The sequence below is a fragment of the Microtus oregoni genome, unplaced genomic scaffold (genome assembly GCF_018167655.1).
Source record: "Microtus oregoni isolate MIOR12 unplaced genomic scaffold, Mior012 000011F_ref0000422, whole genome shotgun sequence".
NCBI lineage: Eukaryota > Metazoa > Chordata > Mammalia > Rodentia > Cricetidae > Microtus > Microtus oregoni.
In genome coordinates, this window is record NW_024543070.1 from 2,258,672 (window position 1) to 2,279,129 (window position 20,458).

The following is a 20,458-nucleotide window of genomic DNA, read 5'->3' on the forward strand; positions in this document are numbered from 1 at the left end:
CTGATTTTTCTCGCTGAACAAAAAAAAAAAAAAAAAGTGAGATGAGTCCTCATTGTATTCAGAAAATCCAGCCTGGATGCATGAACATTTGCTCCTTTGTGGGGCAGAGCTGTAATTTTCTCTCGCAGAGAATCTGAGTTCAATTCCCAGAACGCATGTGATGGCTCCCAACTCCAGTTCCTGGGATCCAGACGCCCCCTTCTGGATTCCTCAGGCACTGCATGCACATAGCACACAGATATACTTATAGGTAAAAAATATAAAAAATAAGATAAATGTTTTTAAAAGAGAGAAAAGAGAGCTTTTTAAAGGACGGAATATACCATGATATATTAAACTGAGCCGCACTATTCCTTTCTGAAATGTGTGTGTGTGTGTGTGTGTGTGTGTGTGTGTGCTTTCCAGAAGACAATGAGTAAGCTCAAAAACAAAGCACTCCTTCAAAGGCTGTGCTTAGCCACCAGAAGCCTGCCACAGAATTACTGCTAGGAACTCGCTCAGGCTGTTTATGGCTGTGGAGTAGACTCAGGCGCTGAGTTTCCATTGAGATCTAATGGACCGGAAGCCCGCCCCCCACATCTTATCTTCCCAATGCCAGCTCGATACATAGACCTTGATCCAGTTATGTTGAGCACATCACTGAACGACTGCAAGCCCACTGGAAGCCACACTTTTCCAAGCATTCAGAGAACAGCCCAAGCGTGTACATGGTTCTTTTTCTTTTGATTAATCAATCTCGAGAGAGGAAAAGGCAATCTCTATTGATAGCAGCAGTTAGTCCTGGCGGTCGGAGCTAGCCCACCCGTTGCTAAGCTACTTTCTCACGATATTTTCGCATCTGACTCATTTTTCTCCCTACTTCAGTGACAATGATTTTGCCACACTCAGCAGGGAGTGAAGGAGCCTCCAAGGGCTTCCCTGTGTGCAGACGATGCCATTGCCTGAGCCGAATCTGCCAGCGGGCATGACTGTTCACACACCCAGCTCTCGCCCAGAAACAACGACAACAAAATCACTTGAAGACTAACACCTCAGAGTCAGCCTCAGACCAAAGAACTTTATTTCTGTTTTCATTTTCTTAAGCTAAAATGTTATTGAAAAGAACCTTTTATCCACCGGCTGCTTCGGAACAATATATTGTATTATGAAGCTCCATACACTTTAAATGTTTTTGAAATCTGGACAGGACGAAGCAAGTCCTCCATTTCTGTCCTTTGAATTTGCAGGGAAACCATTCTCTCTTCCTTTTTCCAGCGTCAGTTCCCGGCTGTCGGGTGGGAGGAGCCACGCGAAAGTGCACGGAGACGGAACTGTGGCAATGGGCCACCTCTGAGGCTGCAGGGGGCGCCAATCCAGCCAGGTTCTTGCTTCTGCCTCAACCATCCTTGCTGTGGCAACCAACATCGGGGTGGACCAGGCCTAGACAGAAGGAGGAAGGCCGTACCACGGGTCCCCTTGAACATGCTACTACAAAACAAAACAAAAACAAAAAGGTGCGACGAGAACCAAGTCCCTGTGCGTTCTTACTCACAACTGTGGGCAGAGGAATCCTCCCTTTGGTATTAAATAACAGTTTTAAAAAGCTTTTTAGAAATAAAGCAAACACATGGTGGGACTGGAAATGCTAGCCATCCCAGGTGAGCTGTCCACGGAAATCCGTCTCATCCCTAAGTCATAAATAAATAATCTCTTTCCTGGTCTGACTTCCATGCCAGGATCAATATCTCTTAACATCTTACTTATTTTATTACTGCTTTTGGTTTTCTGGGACTGATTGAAAGTTGCTCAGAGGAAATCTTTGGTTTTGCTTAAGTGTCCGTGACATTTAATCATGACTTTCCTTGCACTTTAATTCCAGCCAGTCAATCAGTTAATCCACTTCGATTGATTCTGGGCTCTCGGTTATTGGCTTGCACTCATTGGGCATCCGCTGGTGTCGACTCAGCTGCGTGGCCTGCGTGAAGCTCCTCTCGCACCTCTCGCACCTGGTGGAGGCAAGAGAGAAAATTGAGACCAGGGAGCGGGGGCCTTCCGGGTGATGGGCTTCCTCTCATCCTGACTGATCGGAACAGACACTCCAAAGTGGCATCAGATTTTACTGGCTCAAGAGGTTTAATTGGTGGCTTCTTCCAAAGCCTGGGCCTGGGATGGGACAAAGCTGGTCTGAGGCAGAACAGAGGGACCTGTCAATAGGCTGGGGGGAGGTGATTTCTCCAGAGAGCCCTGTCCTGCTGCACTTCTGATGGCTGTCAGTTCGAATAGATAAAGAACAAAAAGAGATTTTTAGGAGTGAGCCATCAGAGCAGCGGCTCGGCTGCAGTTTTCTGCTCTGTAACCCCAAAGAGAAATGGGTGACAAATAGAATTTCACCTGCTGCTAATTTCAAACCCAGAATTCTCCTTCTCTCAGCAGCCACGGCGAGCAAGCTTGTCTCAGAGTTTGGAAACACATGGAAGCAAGGCCTTGTGTTCTGGGGACTACAGGGATAGGGGTAGGAAATGGGGAGTAGTGGGTAAAGATGGGGGTGGGAGTGGGGAGACACGGTGGGGTGGGAGGACCAGGTATAGGGTAGCTGTTTGTTTTTGTTGTTTCTTTCTTCCAAACGCTAATGACAATGTCACAGTCAAAGCAAATTTAGGGTTAAAATATTTCTAAAATTAGTGTTTGCCATGGTAGAAATGGGATGACTCAGAAAAACTGGGAACTGGGGTGCTGGGGTGGGTTAGGAGGCTCAGCTATAGAGAGAGTACAGTATACAGTGTACATATGATCCGGGGTGTCTGAGAGGAGAAAACAAAGCAAGCACTACACTTCAAGTGTCTCCCCTTTACTTCAAAGAAAAACTGTAACCCAGAGAACCTAGGCCAGCCCCTATCTCCCACAGAGCCTGAACTTCAGCTTGATGGTTACTTAAGTCTGCTAAAAATGGAAGACACACACACACACACACACACACACACACACACACACCGTGGTAGCAACCTGAGCTACCTCAAGCATGCTCAGACTGGCCGTCCTTTTACTAGCACTTCCTCAAACCTTTGAAGGAAAAAGCATTCAAGAGGAGCGACAATGGCCTTCTGAAACTGCCAGCTCTCCGAACCCTACGCTATAGGAGCAATGGTGCAAGCAACCTGGAGGGAGCCTGGGGTCCTGCCACAGACGAGGACACCACGCATCTCATTACCTGGTGAGCACTATTGTTCTTTCCCCCCTCCTCAGTAAACTGTGTGCAGAATTAGCTAGAAAAATAGAGCACATCTACCCAGTCTGGAGATTCTCAAATGCCTGGGAATGCTGGGAAGCTGGAGTCTGGCTCCATGCTCTAAAGCAGTGGTTCTCAATCTTCCCAATACTGCAACTCTTTAATGCAGTTCCTCAGGCTGTGGTGACCCCCAGCCATAAAATTATTTTCATTGCTACTCCATAACCAGAACTTTGCTACTGCTATGAATCATAACACAAATATTTTTGGAGATAGAGGTTTGCCCAAAGGGTCGTGGCCAATAGGTTGAGAACCACTGCTTTGAAGTTTCTAGACTCTGGCAGTCAACTGAGTGTGTCAGGATGAAGAAGTTGTGTTTCTCTGATTGTCTTTCAGGGAATATGTTTAGCAGCCTGCTCCACTGTTAAAAACTGCACGGTGATCTTGACAAATGTATAATGTCAGCTTTAATGTATCAGACCTATCAGCTCAATGAAAATAACTCAGAAGTATTGATCACCTAACGATTTTTGGTGTATTCATTAACGCCCACGAGCAGCTCATCCCGTCTCCAGAGCTACCGGAGTGCCGAGGACACGTAGCAAACTGCTGATTGTTTATTAGAAAACTGATTAGTTACTGGATTAGTGTGTTAAAATATACTACCTTTCACTACCTGACAAACTTTCAAATTATTATATTTCTTTTTTTAATTTTGAAGCTGTAGGATCAATTTCAAAGAGAGAGAGAGAAAAGGGCTGAACCACTGTGAGGAGTTGACAGTTTACCTGGCTGTGTCTCTGCTTTTCTCGTCCTCTTTATTAAAACGTGAAGAATTCACACGCAGAAAGCCTGGTGCGTTATGTAAGACTGAGATCTGTATCTCTTTGATCCTTGAAGGTCCATGCTGGATGGCCACAGCAGGAGTCACATTTTTCTCAGGTGTTGGCTTGAATGTCTCAGTGAGATTTGTGTACATTGAGCAATGTGTTATAATAAGTAGGAATTTCTCCCCATCTATGATGCATAAGAAGGCCACCGCTGCAAAGACCATGGCTAGTCCCATCCTCTCACCAAATGGAAGAAAATGATATGCCAATGTGGAGAAATTACTTGATTTTAGATGCTATTGCCAGGAATTTTCTCTTTTGGGGAAACATAGGTTATCAGACACACAAGCTATTTTGTTTGGGAATGATAAGAATTTTGTATCTGAGGAAGTAAAGACAGATAGATAAAAGAATTTTTTAAAAATAAACAAGACTAGGGTTTCAGTTTCATGTCTATCACGTTAGACTCTAGATGAGAAAGCTCGGCAAAGCATCTGCACAACTTTATGGGACTCATCAAAAGACCTACTCTATCATGTACCTTGGTTCTGGGAGGTCAGAGCCGGGCTTCAGCTGAGCTGGCATTTAACCCTGAATTGCAATCCTGTGCCTTCCCTTGGCGTGGGTACTGATGTCACAGCCTTGTGAACATCCCGGACACATGCATGTGGAAAGTCTTCCAAATGTTTCAGCAAACAGAGAGCCCCCCAACTTCCTACAGGTGTGGGAGTCCAAGTCAGCCTGGAGTTCCCTTTCCAGTTTGACATACTTCTTTGGAAACTGTAGTGGCTGACTGAACGATATGAACCGAAAACGACAGAAAGTTCTACTACACAGAAAACCTGCAAGAATCTTTCTGTGCATCTGCCATGGGGCTGTGAAATACTTGAACTGGACCAAACTGCCTAGGGCTTCATACATGGTAAATGCTTGCCGTGTCTCTTCAGATCTGCTTAGAGTTTTGTCTATGTCTTGCTTAAATATCGGACATTGGAATGTTCTGCTTCTTTATTCTGAGCCAAACTCTCTTTACTCAAGGCAAAAAACATCCTGGTGAAAGTTTTTCCTCTGGCTTCTAAAACACGGTAGAGGTGATCTCTTAGGGCAAGTCCTGGCCTGTCCGTGCAGCTTCCCAGGTCAAATAGATCCCCTACCCCAAACTTGCTGAGATCTCATTTAGTACAAGACCAGGAGAAACGAGTCCTCACTGCTAGCCCTCTGACCATTTCTACCAGCTGCCCTTCCTGCAATACAGTGCCTAGCCATTGCGATTAAGTGACATTATCTCTTGTGTCTGTTCCTTGTTCCCCATGACTTCAGTCTCGCATAACAAACTAAAATCCAAAGCCTTTGGTGCAGTCCATCTTTTTGGTTGTTTTCTTGTGGGTTGCTTTACCTTAGAAATCTCACGTCTTCAGCCTCCATTAGCTGCTGACAGGTTTAGGGTCTCCCTAGAACTTAGGACAGAGGTTCTTCCAGGGAGCATTCAGCTGATCAGATGTGAGGCGAAGTCTTCAGGAGTTCTAGCCCCTCAGTACCACTGCTCACTGGCCGCTTTGGGAGGCCAGGAGTCTCCACATCCTTCAGCCAAGTGCTGAGCAGCAGAGGTAAGGATGAGGGAAGGGCTTTTCCTGACGCGACAGGCTCAGTCTCCGCTCACGCTGGAGACTTTGAGAAGACCGCCTGGGTCGAGGGGACAGTTAGGAGATGAAACCACTCAGGCCATCTACTTGGAAGCTGCATTGGGCGTACAGTTTAGGTTTGTGCATCTTTACAAGATTCTTTCCAGCCTCTGCAATGTTGTTTAAGCCGATGCCCATTAGCTGAAGTAGTAAAATTAACTGTGGTGGTGAAACCATTTTTATTGACTAATCTGCAACAAAAAGTTTTTTTAATGTTTGTTTTATAAGCTTGTAAAAGGATATCTTCATAATATTTACAAATGTCCCCGGGTTGGATATCCATGGGCTGGGTTAGAAGATTCTCAAACTCCCTTGCAATAGGACAATCTTGAAAGACCCTGTATACACTAAAGGACTTAGCTTTCCATTCTTAGAAGATGTTTAAACCTTGCAGCTTCAAAATAAGCATATATCAGCTCTCCTCTGGGCATATATATTTGATCATCTTAAATGCCTCAAATACGATAACGTAAGGCTACTTTGCTAAAATCAAGAAGCAAACAGACTAAAACAGGCAGGGAGAATGTTATCCAACAACCCCACCGCTTTACAATCTTTTGTTCAGTTGATTTTTCCAGATGAAAGCAGGCATGAACAAAAGAACAACACTGTGTTGGAAAGGAGGGGAAATACAAACACTTAAGCCCTTCAAATATTAATCCGATGAATTAAAATTAAGTTAAGATGGCAACTCTATTGGAAACATGACAAAAACCAGATGTTAAAGAAAAAACTTGAGTGGAATCAACGAGGTTACACATAAGTAACACCTTAACATTAATAGAAATCTATTTCCCATCCTGACCCCGAAACCACTTCAATTAATTACTGAAATCTATTTACACTGCAACAAGAGAAAAATCAATCTGATCACTGGCACTGAATTCATTTGGCTGCCCTCTCTACTATAAGGGACCAACGGAATCCTCAGTCCTCCCAAATTCTCAAAGAGGCATCGTTACCTTCTACCTCCAAAACAATGGCAAAGACAGAATCTGTGAGCCCCTGGGAATCAGGCCTGAGGGTGACGACAGCATCCATCAGGCAGGGCACAAACACCCAAGAGACAGGGAATTTTTAAGATAGGGACAAGCCAACTGGCCCCTCAGAAAAATGCCCTCTTCCGACTATTACAGTCTCTGGGGATAGAGTTTGGTTAGTATATCATTTTTGCTTGTTTGTTTGTTTTGTTTTGTTTCAAGACAGGCTTCTCTGCAGCTTTGGAGCTTGTCCTGGAACTAGCTCTTATAGACCAGGCTGGCCTTGAACCCACAAAGATCCGCCTGTATTTGCCTCCTGGGATTAAAGGTATGTACCACCACCGCCCAGCTGGTTAGTATATCATAAGCCTGATTTTAGGTACCATCTTGTCCCACTTAGCCCAAAGACTTTCTGTGGTAAACGAGTATACAGACAAAAATCATTGCTGTTTTTACTATTAAGACAACCAATTAAACCATTAAGGAACATAGTTAGCAATGATGGAGTGGCTGGAAAGATTGCTCAGCAGGTAAAGGTACTCTTGCTACCAAGCCTGACAACTTGAGTTTGAACCTCAGGACCCACATGATGGAAGAAGGAAACCAATTCTTTTAAGTTGTCTTCTGATCTCTACACATATGCCATGACACGTATATGCCCACATATATGCATACACACACACACAAACAGACTAATAATTAATCAACTAATTGATAATTTTTAAATGATGGTAGGTAGAGGTAAAAGACAACAGCCTTTTATGAGCCCCTCCATAGGTTGACAGACCAGCGAGGCGGGCAGGACCCAGACCAACAGGACACTGTTACCATGAACTGTACTTGGCCTTAGAATAAGCACGGAATGGGAACCTACTTGACTGAGCCTAAGCAAGAGGTTTAGTCTCCTACTGACAGAATCACTTCCTAATCCTGCTTGAGTTTGTCCTATAAAAGGTGAATAAGGTTGGATGTCTGTGTTTTTCAAATTTTCTTTCCCAAGTAGGGAAAGCAAGCACAGAAAATGGGTAGAAATGCGTAAAGAGTTTATGAGGTCAACTGCTCTGAACCCACCAATCTGATGTGTGCAGCTTCCAAGACCCTTGCTGCCGTCTGAACTACTAGAAGCAGCCTCTTCTCCCTTGTATAGCCAGCAAACTCCTGCTTATTCTTCGTAGACTTGTTCAACATTGCATCCTACACATGTCTGATGATTCCATTTCTCTGATATACCTCAACATTGTACAAACATGTCTTGTTATAATATTTCATCCTTTTCATCCTTTATTGATTATTGATTGATTGATTGATTGGACTTCCCCTTAGAGTGTGAGGTTTTCAAAGTCAAGACGGAGTCTCATTCACCTTTGTATCTCTTGTGCCTAGCAGGATGACCAATGTATACGTAGGCTTTTATCATTATTGAATGAACACATATGGATCGATGGACTAATGGATGGGTGGATTAATGGATGGATGGATGGATGGATGGATGGGTGGATGGATGGATGGATGGGTGGATTAATGGATGGATGGATGGATGGATGGGTGGATGGATGTTTGGATGGATGGGTGGATTAATGGATGGATGAATGGATGGGCCATTTTGCATAGTTCAAATATCTGCTGCTTTGTTGGATGGACTATATGTTGAAACACAATCTTGATAAAATGCCCTTACTCACAGTCTCTGTATACTGAAATATAAAATACACCCTTTGTTTTAATTTTTATCAACTTGATAACATGAGAAGAAAGTGTCATTAGAATTCTGAAGAGTTCATATTATCCAAGAGGATTATTCAAGTATCCTATACTATGGCCACCTTTCTCCTGGTTATGGGAACTTGCTGATAGCAAGATCTTGGCATGGATGCTAATAGAATTCGGGATTGACACAGGATTTGGAAAGATTACTCAGGGTAGCTACTCATATCTTACTTTACTGATGAAAAAATAGGCCCTAGAAGATCACCTTACGTCTGAGATTGCAAACCTCGAGCCACGATCAGTGTGTAGCTTTCCTGACTTCCATTTTCCCAAACATCAGCCATGCAACCCAAGAGAGCCTCTTACAGCACAGACACTGACCTTAAAAGTAGCCTTCTCCACCAGTTAGACTGAGCTGGGCAAGGGGTGCCCATGGATCTGGCAGCTCCCAAGAAAGATAAGAAGAAGAGGATGGACAGCTGACCACTACTTACTTGAAGGGCTTTTCTCCAGTGTGCGTCCGGATGTGGTTGTTGAGCGTCGTGGCCCCGGCAAACGCACGACCACAGTAGCCACACTTGAAAGGCCGGTCACTGGAGTGAGTGACCACGTGGTTCCTCAGTTCTGATGGCTGGGAAAAGGACTGGGAGCAGTGGCCACACTGGTAGGGTCTGAAACAAATAGAGAATGACTGGCCATGGTGTCCTGTGTCAATCCCCAGGGTGAGGAAAGGGGCTGTCACTTTAGACTCGACACTTTTCAAAGACGGAGTGTACAGTGCTGGCCTCTGAGTTCTACTACTTGCTGCCCTAGGAAGAAGGTTCACGGAGCTGATGAGACAGATCAACCTCACAAATGAGCATTCCCTTCCTGTATGAATCATACTGTTTCAAAAACAGCTATTTGCTTATCTCAATGTCCCTACCAGCAAATACCAGCATATTTCTGTGAGCTTCACAGACATGAGCATGGGATTAATTAAGCCAAACAGTACAAAAGAAAATACATAATTGTCTTTTAGGGTTCCATAGTATCCTTTACTTTTTAAAAGTGCTTTAAAGTCAATTATCTGGTTTAATCTTTACAGTAATCCTCCGAGTGGGACAGGGAAAGCAGTTGCTATTACCACGGACTTGGCACAGACAGCTGAGGACAAATTGTCCTTCCAGGATATAAGACATTGAGGCCAAGGTCATGACAGGGTGTTTGAACCTTATTCCAAGTGTCAGGGAAATACGGGCAAGTGGCCAAGTTGCATGCACACTTTCATAAATACTAAACTGGCTTGGGGTCTACCCAAGATGAAGCCAGACCTGCCAGATGCATCTCTTTGAAAAAGAAATCCTGGTTTCTCACCTATCCCATTTATAGAGTCCTGTTCTTTTGTTTTTTTAATGTGTATGTTGAGGGTCTGATGTATGTAACCACATGGACATCTGGTATTCATGGAGTCCAGAAGAGGGTGGATCTCCTAGAACTGGAATTACAGATGGTTGTGAGCTGCCATGTGGGTTCTGAGACCCAAACCCAGGTCCTCTGCAAGAACAGCAAGTGTTCCTAACCACTGAGCCGTCTCTCCCATTCCAGGAGTCTTGTTCTTGAATCTTACCTCCTCTGCTGAATCTAGTTGCAAGGAATGACTGACTTATGGCAGCAAGAAATGACAGATGCCACTGTGCCTGCAGGGAGGGGACAGTGGTGCAGGGCCAGCAGCAGGAAGCTGAGAGAAACACCTGATAACTAGCAAGATTACCAGAGCACACACAGCTCATGAGAAGTAAATCAATTTGGGGTTTTCATAAAATAGATTAAAATTCGTCAGAAGTTCTTCTGTGAACTTAAGCAGAATCCAGTGAGTGATAGGAAAGCCGAGGCGCTGTCCCTATTCAAACTCACTTCAAAATCATCTCTTGACAGGGCTCTAATTTGTTTATCACAATCCTTTTTTTCAGGAAATTAACCATCTGCCTTGAAGAATCCTCCCTGCACTCACTAAGTAAGCCCTGGTTTGGAGGACAGACATTTCTGGCTGCATTTAGGAAGCCAATGGCAAAGGCAGACTTAATTGCTCCGCCATTAACAAATACAGGAGCTCCAATGACCAAACACCAAACTGAAGGGCTGGGAGACAATGGTGACCGAGCATGTACAACAACTCAATTAAGTACAAAATAAAGTGTACCTTCTCATTTGTCAACCGAAGTGCTTAATTGCAGCTACTTGCCTCGCTGAACACAAATACTATTATTTTACCAGGCTTCAGCACACTGAGCACTGATTGTAGAATTTTTTAGCTTGATTAATAGTCCAGCATTGGTCAATAACTCAATACTATACAATTTTAATTACTTACATTTAGAAATCTATCTAACTGCTCTCAAACAGGTTTCAAAGAAATACATAAGAGCCCTTGGAAAGAAGTTTATCAAGTCTGACAAATTACACATGCATTTTATTATAATTATAAAATAATGCTTTGAAGGCCATTAAAATTGCCTACAGAGGAAAATATCCTCCTAGCAAATCTATTCTTGGCAGTAAATGTTGACCTTAAAAAGAGTTCTCAAAAAATAGTTCTCTGGGGATGAAATTTTTTATATGCTATTGAGGATCATAAACAAAATAATATATTAATATGTGCTATATTCACTGACAATTGATTTTTCTAATAGTGAAGGGACCATTAACATTTATTAGCCTCTGGTTATCTATTTTTAATAGCTATCACTATAAACAATAAGCCAATTAATCTTTTTCTTTTTTTTTCTAACCCTTCTGTCAAAAGTTGGGGTGATTTATTTCCTGCAGTCAGAAGTCAACACATCCTTTTTATGCTGATAGTCACTGTGGCAAAGATTCACAGAACGGATGTGAAAGGCTGATGTCGAATTCGGTCGTGAAGGGAAGAGGGTTAAACTTTAGAGCATCCTTTCTGCCCAGGACCAGCCAGAGAGTACTTGCTAGGGATCCAGTGGCCTGTGTGAACTGTCTTTAAAAGTTATCATTTAAGACGTGTGTGTGTGTGTGTGTGTGTGTGTGTATGTGTGCATGTGTGCATGTGTGAATGTGCATGTGTGTACACGTGCGTGTGTGTGCGTGTATATGTAAATGAGTATGAACCATTGTTATGTACCTGTAGTTGCCATCAAATCCCCTGGAGTTGGAGTTACACTCAGCTGTGAGCTATCCAATATGGGTGCTGGGAACCAAACTTGGGGTCCTCTGGAAGAGAAAGCACTCTCACCCACTGAGCCAATTCCCCCAGCCACTAGGACTCGGTTTTAAAAACTACATGGAACACATCTTGGCCAAACAGAAGCACCTGGAATAATAGGAAAGGTGAGTTCGATTTCAGTCTCCGGTTCTAGTCAGCTATGGGATGTTAACAAGACACTCAGCTGCACTGACCTCTTTCTTCACCTTCTCAGGGGAAGGGGATAAATTCACCTGGATGCTCTTTCATACACCATTTTCCCTCCTACTTTAGGGAAAATAACCAATGTCCCCCAAAGATGCTTGTGAATCATAGTATCACCAATGGCAAGCTTGCATGAGGGTTGCAGCTAGCTCCCTGCACTTGGTAGAGTCCTGCTCTTCCTCCCTGTGCCTCTCCCTGGACAATCTTAATGCTTTGGTAAAAACTTGAAAATTTTGAAAAACAAGAAAAATCTCATATTAAAATGTAGGTACAAACCTTTCTTTAATAAATTTCACGAAGCAAAATAATACCCTTTTATTTTTAGGTACCGTGCCGTGATATCAGAGCATTTACTGACATTCATCTTGGCAGACTCTATTTCTATTAATATGAGGATTTGGATCTTAAGTGAGTTCTTGTGATTGTAACAGTTTCTATCAGCCTAGAAATGTACAGAAAATGTAAGAGTCATAAATATAAAAGTTATGCCTGGGCTACAGCAAGACCTTGTCTCAAATAAAAACCAATAATCAATCCCAAAAGAGCTGGGAGTGGTGGCACACACCTTCACTTGAGAGACAGAAGCAGATAGATCTCTGTGAGGTCCAGGGCAATCTGTTCTACATGGTGAGCTCCAAGATAGCCAAAGAAGCGAAGCCCACAGGTCTGTAGTTAGTAGATGATGCTCTTTTCAACTTTATGTTCTTCTATTTTCAGAGTTTTCTTTTTTAAAAAAAAAATGAGTAAAAGAGGCCAGACCGGGCATTCCAGGCCTGTAAATACTGCCACTTGTCAGACAGGAGGAGTGGAAGTTCAAGATCTGCCTGTGCTACAGAGCAAGTTCAAGACCAGCCTGGTCCACTAACTGTCTTAAAAAAATACAATAAAGGGGACTGGAGAGATGGCTCAGAGGTTAAGAGCACTGACTGCTCTTCCAGAGATCCTGAGTTCAATTCCCAGCAACCACATGGTGGCTCAAAACCATCTGTAATGAGATCTGGTGCCCTCTTCTGGCCTGAAAGTATACATGCAAGCAGAACAACACTGTATATGTAATAAATAAATAAATCTAAAAAAAAACCTAATAAAATGGCTGAGAATATCAGTGAGTGGGAGAGGCCTCATTCAATCCCCAATACTCGTGGAGCAAGAGAAAAATGATTAAAAAGTAATTTTAAAATTGATTGGAGCTAAGCTTTAAATACAGATATATAGGAATACATTAAAAACAGAAACAGATACTTTCTAGGGAAAGTACCTCAGAAAATTACAATTCCTTTTGGAACTGGCCACAGGAGTTCAGAATATGGGTGTATATTTCTAAAGCCATATTTCAAGTTACACCAGAGGAACTTCAGAACACAGAGTGAGCTGCCATTATCAACATTTTCCTTAAGTTTTTGGAAGGAGGTTGTGTATGTGGCTGTGCACATGGTAGCCTAAGGTCTGCCACGGGTGGTCTTCTCTTCTTGTCTTTGAGGCAGCCTGCCACTGGTACCCAGACTCACTAAGCACTGAGACAGAAGTGTGTGCCACCCTGCCCAGTTTTTTTGTGGGTGCTGATGAGAGAACTCGGGGCTTTATGCTGACATGGCAAACCCTTCCCTACCCAAATTCCAGCATCTCCATTCGTTTTCCAAAGTCTGGCAAAGTTAAAGTGATCAGACTCTTGGATAGAATCTATCTTAACTCGAAAATCTCAGATCCTTTTGATGTATTGTAGCAGAAAAGCACATATGGACAGACATCCGTGGGTGTTGATCTCCACTGGGTCCAGGATCTTACATCATTGCATTTGGGAAGCATATTTCAAAAGCTCTTGGTTCTCCCAACACATCATGCATATATAGCATCCCACCATTTTCAAAGCAAACTCAGAGGAAGGACATCTCACAGTGCACAGCTCTGTGTGGCTGGGTGGTGGGGTGGGACCTAAAGGAGGGAGATCAAGAGTGGACATTGCCCTCAATCAAGTCCTGCAGCTACAAGGACTCAAGTGTTGCTTAATTTCCACTAAGAGAGATTGCAATGGCTTTGTACGGCCAGTTCCCACACAGGAAAACTCGAGCTCTGTGAAAAACTAGAAAGCACTACACACACATTTACAAAATAATTGAGAAGGACAACGTGCGGGTGGATTTGCTTAGCATAAATCAACACTAGTAGACTTTTACGCAGAAAGAAAGCAGTGAGACCATTCGGTTCATCTCCTGACAGTCTCCGTCACTGGTAGCTCCTCTGCCAAAGATTACACCAATAAAATGTGCAATTCATTTGCTTTGAGTCTGTAATTGGTTTGGTGTACATAGGAAAAGAATGAAACATTTAACAAAATTAAGGGTGGTTTGGTTTAAAAGTTATTAATCCTCCTTTGATTTCTCTTTTACAGCATGAAAATCCTCTAGCATAAAAGTTGTTCACTTGGGGCTACATACTCCTCTCCTTGCTCCATGAGAGGCAGCCTAAGCTCAGATCTCACAAGGCTTCAGAGGGGCCCTGCTTAAGTCATGGCCAGCCATGTGGAGGCGGAGGCTGCCTCTGTGTAAGGAGAGTCAGGGAAGCTGTGAGGCCATAGAACACTGGAAAGAAGAAAGGTGACCTTTGCACTTATATAGCAAGGGGCAGACAGTGTCCCTCTCCAAGCTTTTCCCACAAAACAGAGCCTTTGAAACTCCTTTACCTGCCTAACACCATCCTTTTCGATGATAATCAATGGTACTTAAACACAATTGTGAATAGCTGATGGCATGCCCGCGCGGCGGCTAAAGGCAGACTTCCTCCCATGTGGCACAAATGAGAGAGAAGGGGGGGGGGGGAGAAAAGAGAGCCAGAAAAAAAGAAAAAGCGATATAAAATAAAAGTGCATATTATGAATACATTTTCTGTGAAGACAAGAACATTCAGAAAATAATCAACTGTGATCAAAGGCTTTGCTCATTCATTCCTAGAGTCCTCTCCCTCCCAACCTTATTGAGAGTTTCTGCAGCAGAAAAAGAGGAAAGAAAGGGAATGTGGACCTCCTGGTCCCAGCAACAGTAAGCCAAGTTGCCCTGGCTCAGGCAATTAGCTTACATAGAAACTCGAATGCTTACACACTGTGTACATAGAGTCTTGGTTGGTCAACCTTCCAACAGCTGCTTACCTATGGCTCACCCAGGAGTGCGAGCAGGAGTTGGTAGCCTGAGAAAAGGAAGAAGATGGGGGATCTGTTGGCTTAATATCCACAGAATGAAACTGAGAGAATGAGCCATCCATGGCTCTTAGACCTTTATAGATCTTTTTTATCTTTTGTTCTGACTCCTATTTTTGCCAGATCCAGCTGACTTTTCTCCTCCGTTCATTATGTGTAAGTAGAGATGAAAAACAACAGCAGCACCACTGGGTAGCCGCAGACCTCGCCTTTATACGTTTAGATGGCACCCACAGGAAAAGGATCACAGATACAGAGCACAGCTTCTCTTGGTGAAGATCCAAATGTCTGACCTTCCATTGCCAAAGCGTCTGTAGACTGAAAACGCATTTGGACCATAGTGGCAGGGGCCTGTCCCAGATTTGTACCTGTTCACCTTCTGTCTTCTGACCTCTCTTTCTAGTGAGATTTTCCTGATCGTTTTCAAGGAGAAGGACAGGGGTTTCTGTTAAACTGTTTTACTGTTCAGTTGGCTTCCTCTACATGTGGGTCTCTAATCAACAGATTCAAACAATTAGAGAGAAAAAAAAAACTGCTCCAAAAAAGTAACATGCCTGGCCGGGCGGTGGTGGCGCACGCCTTTAATCCCAGCACTCGGGAGGCAGAGGCAGGCGGATCTCTGTGAGTTTGAGACCAGCCTGGTCTACAAGAGCTAGTTCCAGGACAGGCTCCAAAAACCACAGAGAAACCCTGTCTCGAAAAGAACCAAAAAAAAAAAAAAGTAACATGCCTGCACGGAATACGTGTAGACTTTTCTTGGCAGCAGTCCTCAGCAATATAGAATAAAAATTATTTATGTGGTCTTTACAACAGTGTGGGATATTACTACGAGTGATTTAAAGATAATTTAAAGTATACAGGAGCATCTGCATAGGTCATCTGCAAATCCCACATCCTTGAGCACAGATTTTTATACTGGGAGGGGTTCTACACAGGTGTGAGGGACATCTGGCTATGGATGAGTGAGCACAAACCACCAAAGACAAATGCTCAGCTGTGAAGCTAGTCACCAAAGAATGTATGCAGTGGTGTGTCTCCACACACAGAGCAGGTAAGTTTCCAAATTTGGCAATCATCCTGAACAAACGTGATGTCCATATCACATTTATGGAGCTCTGCACATTGCTCTGATTTAGCTTTTTCCTTGTGTGGTTAGGAATGTTGGAAGGTATCTCCCTGTCTCCAAAGTCCTATAGGATAAAAATAAATTATTCATCTAGAATAAAATTAATAGATAAAAAGACTAGGCATCTCCCTCTTTTTTCATCTTCAAAAATGGTCTCAGATTGATGAAATAATTCAACCCCCCCCCCCCCCGCATTGTTACTAAGAAACATTGTACTGTATTACGCTCGCTGCCTTCAAAGAGTCTGGTTTTTCTCAAGTCATGATATTCGTAACTTTAACTTATATTAATAAGTTAAATGATGGCAACTACCCCTCACGTGTTCACAAACAGAGTGCAGGGAAGAATCAAGAACCCACAGGGTTTCTTTCATTCCACCTGGGGATTTACCAGCCACACTAAATTTGCTTACAATCATCGCTGACCTTAACAATCTCCCCTGGAGGTATTTTGTTCACCTAAGCTAATTGTTTAGATAGTTTTTATAGATGTATTAAATTACAGTGCTAGTATTTTACAGGACAAACTTTAGAGAGACTTAAACTATGCACATGATTTTCTGGGTAGAACTCAGGTCACACAAAACAGACTGTTGTTATAAAGTATCTATTTACTGCAGAACATTTACATGGCCTCTGGGAGATCGCATGTGAAATCCTATCACACCCGAAAAGACAGAAACTTTGTACTGGTTTTTTTTTTTTTCCTTTTTTAAAGGAATGCCCAATGAGTGTCACCCCTATACCGTTAGCATCCTCGTAAGCAAGCAAGTTAAGGACAGGATTCTTTTTTAAAAGCTTATTTAAATTTATTTTATGTACATTGGTGTGATGCTGTCAGATCCCCTGGCACTGGAGTTACAGACAGTTGTGAGCTGCCATGGGGTGCTAAGAATTGAACCCAGGTCCTCTGGAAGACCAGCCAGTGCTCTTAACCACTGAGCCATCTCTTCAGGCCCCCTATTTTCAAACTTACTGTGTATGATCACTTTACTACAGTATCACAACAGTCCTTTGCAAATAACACACCCTTACACCTGAACTCACTTTTTATGAGGAGATTTTAAATGCATCTTTGGTCTTAAAATGATGTGTAAGCTAAGAAGGACACATATTGGGGCTATATGTATGCCTGCTGACTTTTGAGAAAAGCCTTTCTGCATGGGAGAGGGGAAAAAAACCACACTCCAACTTTTATGTTTTACCTCCACAGCGCAAGGGCGCAGGGAGCAGCTAGACTCAGATGCCTTTACACTAAAGTAAATGTTTCCATCTTGATTAGCTACAGTAACGCTTGAGGCTAAGCAACCGGATTCTAGAATGACACAAATAGAAATGTGCACGGATGTAAAGGTGTCCAAATGCCCTGAATCTAAGATTAGAATATACCCACCCCTTCTGCCACCCTCCCACCCCCTTGCCCTTTACTCTGATCTCGGATCTCCCAGGCACACTGCTGTATGCTGCAGAGCTGAGAGGGAGGAGCTGAGTGTGTGCATTAGAAGGCAGCGAGTCACGTGACCTGCTTTGTTAGGGTTAATGAGTGACAAAATTAAGTAAACAATTCAGACACCCTGCTTCCAGATGCCCAATCCTAGCACTCAGAGTTATTTCTCACTTTTATATTCCAGGTGAATTTTTTTCTAGGCTGTTCTTGGATAGTTTGGTTTTAATCAAGTTCTCGCAGGACGTGAAGGAGAGATAAAACAGAGACAGCCTTCCTATTGAATTAATTTGATCTTTGTCTTTTGCACTCCCAGCGATCAAGACTGTCAAATAAACCAGTTTTGATTCATAAATAATAGTTCCATTATATCTACTGGGCCACTCGTCAGAGTACCTGAAATTTTAATTCACTTGTTCAGCTAAATTTCATCCTCAGTTCATGGCCATAAAATTCCGTATTGACAAACTCTCAAACCAACTTTGACTCTGACGTATCTAGTCAACATTTTTCTTCTGTGTGGATATTAGTTTATTGAATAAGTGGCATCTGTTTTCCTCCACATCACTAGCCGAGTGGGTATTTCCTTTTGACAGGTTTGCAGGATTTATGGGTTTGCATGCTCCGAAGAAAAATAGTACTAAGCAAAAAATTCCAATTCATTACCTCTTAGTACTTAATTAAGTTCATACTCACGGCACACTGGAGGTGAACTCTGAAATGCCTGCGACAGCCGGCCGGCAGCCAGCTATATTATCTTTGGAAGACAGAGGGGATTCTGATTATCCTGACCTCATTTTCCACCCCTGATATTCATAAACGTTCCTTCTCTCTTGCTCCCTTTTCAACCTGGACGTTACTGTTTGGGTAGTGAGCGCAGAAGCCTCTCAGCAGCCACAAACCTGTCTGTGCAGTCTTCACAAACGATGGCAGCACCCTCTGAGGCCTAACAGAACTCGGGGTGCGACCTTCCAGCCTGCGGGCAGGCAGCTCTAAGCAGCGGCTTTCCCCCAAGGTGCTGCGGGATGCCCTGGGCCTCACCTGTCGGGGTTCTGTGTGCACACGTGCATCTGCAGCAGGATGCGCTGTGTAAAAGTCTTAAAGCACTGGCCGCACTTCCAGAGGTGCCAGTCGCTGAACTCCGAGTGCAGCTGGCTGGTGGAGGTCGGGCTCGCCAGGACCCGCTGATTCTTCACGTTGATTTGGTTAAACCCCGCCTCGATGGGCCCAGATTTATCCAAGAGGGTGAAATTCCTGCTGCAGGGAGTCTGTGGGAAAACCACTGAACGCTGCTGGCCGGCGGAAGAAAGCTTACTGCTCTTGTTGAAGGGCTGCAGGGCTTCTTGTCGGCACATGGCTTCCATTACCGTGGAAGGGACGTTCACTGGAACAGCGAGAGTAGGAGAAAGTCAGTTTCACCAGCCCTTAAATAAACACAATAGCACATACTTCAAAACAACCCTATTAAACAAGCATGCAAAATTGTGTTTTTCTGGCCCCCAAATTAGTATAATAAGGCCATTTGAAGGGAAAACCAGGCTTATCACAAATTAAGAACTCATCCAATGCCAGTTTATTAAGCAACTAGTATATGCTCAGTGCTGTTCTGGTAGGCCCTTTGCCTTCAACGTTCACACAATTCTGACTCGAGATATATGGGACTCCACACTGCATCCTGCTTAGAGACTTTCAGATATAAGAGACAGAGGGTGAGCCGGTGGTGCCCAGAAATGGTGGGTCTCACTGCATTAGGAAGAGAATGCCAAGGCCTCCTACCAGGCCTTTCCAAAACAAATCAGGTATTAGCCATGGAGCTGACTGAAGAGCTAAGAGAAGAAGAGCTACCAGGAGACAGGAGAAGCTGAGCAAGGGAAATGGGCTGCCACCACAGGTGTGGGATTCTGGCTACCGTGGGAATAGTGTTGGGGAGGAAGGGAAATGACAGACATCCAAGTGCCCTAAATTGACTTTGAACACTATTTAAGACCCAGGTGATACACGCAGGCTGGTTTCGAACAGAGCAGGGGTAAGTCCACTGAGAAGATTTTCAGAGATTTTCAGGGAGGGCTGGAGAGAGGCATGACTGACGGATGGAGAGAGCAAGGGGCTGGAAACAGCTGTGATGCTTGAAGCTGAAGTTCTGACATCAAGACGGTCCAGGCTCCTGTCTTGGCTCTAGCTTTCATTAATGATGGTGATCTTAGGCAACTCATTAAACCCTTTGGAGCCTCTTTCCCCATAGGTAAAGTAAGGACAGTGGTAGCGCTAGTTCTATAAATAATAGGCACACGGCTTAGTGATTGAAACAGCCTAGACTCTAACTCTATTTCCTGGCATGGTGACTGTGGGGAAGGGAGCATCACCCAACCCCATGACGTTGTCCCTGGGAAAGCATGAAGTGGTCACTCTGAGGACTGAGTGAGCTAATGCATCAGTGGCTTTTGGGGAAGAGGCCAACACCCCCTAGCAACAGAGCCCTGGGGCGTGGTGTCCTCATCCTTCCGTGGCCTTGAAGGAAGTTAAGGTGTGATATCAAAGAGTTCATCACAGGGCCTGATGTCAACCACAGTCACCATTCTTTCGGGGCAGGAAAAGGCGAGATTAGAAGGAGGGAGATGGAGGGACGTGGAACAGAAGGAGGACCTGTAAAATAAAAGGTTTCTTTATGCGAGAAATCTAAATCCTTCAAGTTTATTGTGCCTTTAAATTTTCACTCCATTTTACTTCTGACAGGGTACCATTCAGTAGCCTTAAACTCAAAGTGCTCTGCCTGCCTTGGCCTCCCCAGTACTAGGATTTCAGTCAGGTGGAAGCCGCTACTCCTGGCTTCTTTTTTCAATATCTTACTGTGTTAGCAACATTTATCAAGTATTAACT

The 20,458-nt window shown here is 43.7% G+C and overlaps 1 protein-coding gene across 1 annotated transcript in view; it reads right to left on the bottom strand.

Annotated features, from left to right (window-relative positions):
• Positions 1-1,250: 1,250 nt before the first annotated feature.
• The window catches only part of LOC121453606 (putative histone-lysine N-methyltransferase PRDM6), a 102,729-nt gene continuing 83,521 nt past the window's right edge, over positions 1,251-20,458 (bottom strand). The window contains exons 6-8 of the mRNA XM_041660487.1: positions 18,623-18,965; positions 8,899-9,075; positions 1,251-1,985 (exon numbers count right to left, since the gene is read on the bottom strand). Of these exons, the coding sequence (XP_041516421.1) occupies positions 1,871-1,985; positions 8,899-9,075; positions 18,623-18,965 (635 nt within the window). The 3' untranslated portion in view covers positions 1,251-1,870. The remainder of the gene's footprint in view (positions 1,986-8,898; positions 9,076-18,622; positions 18,966-20,458) is intronic.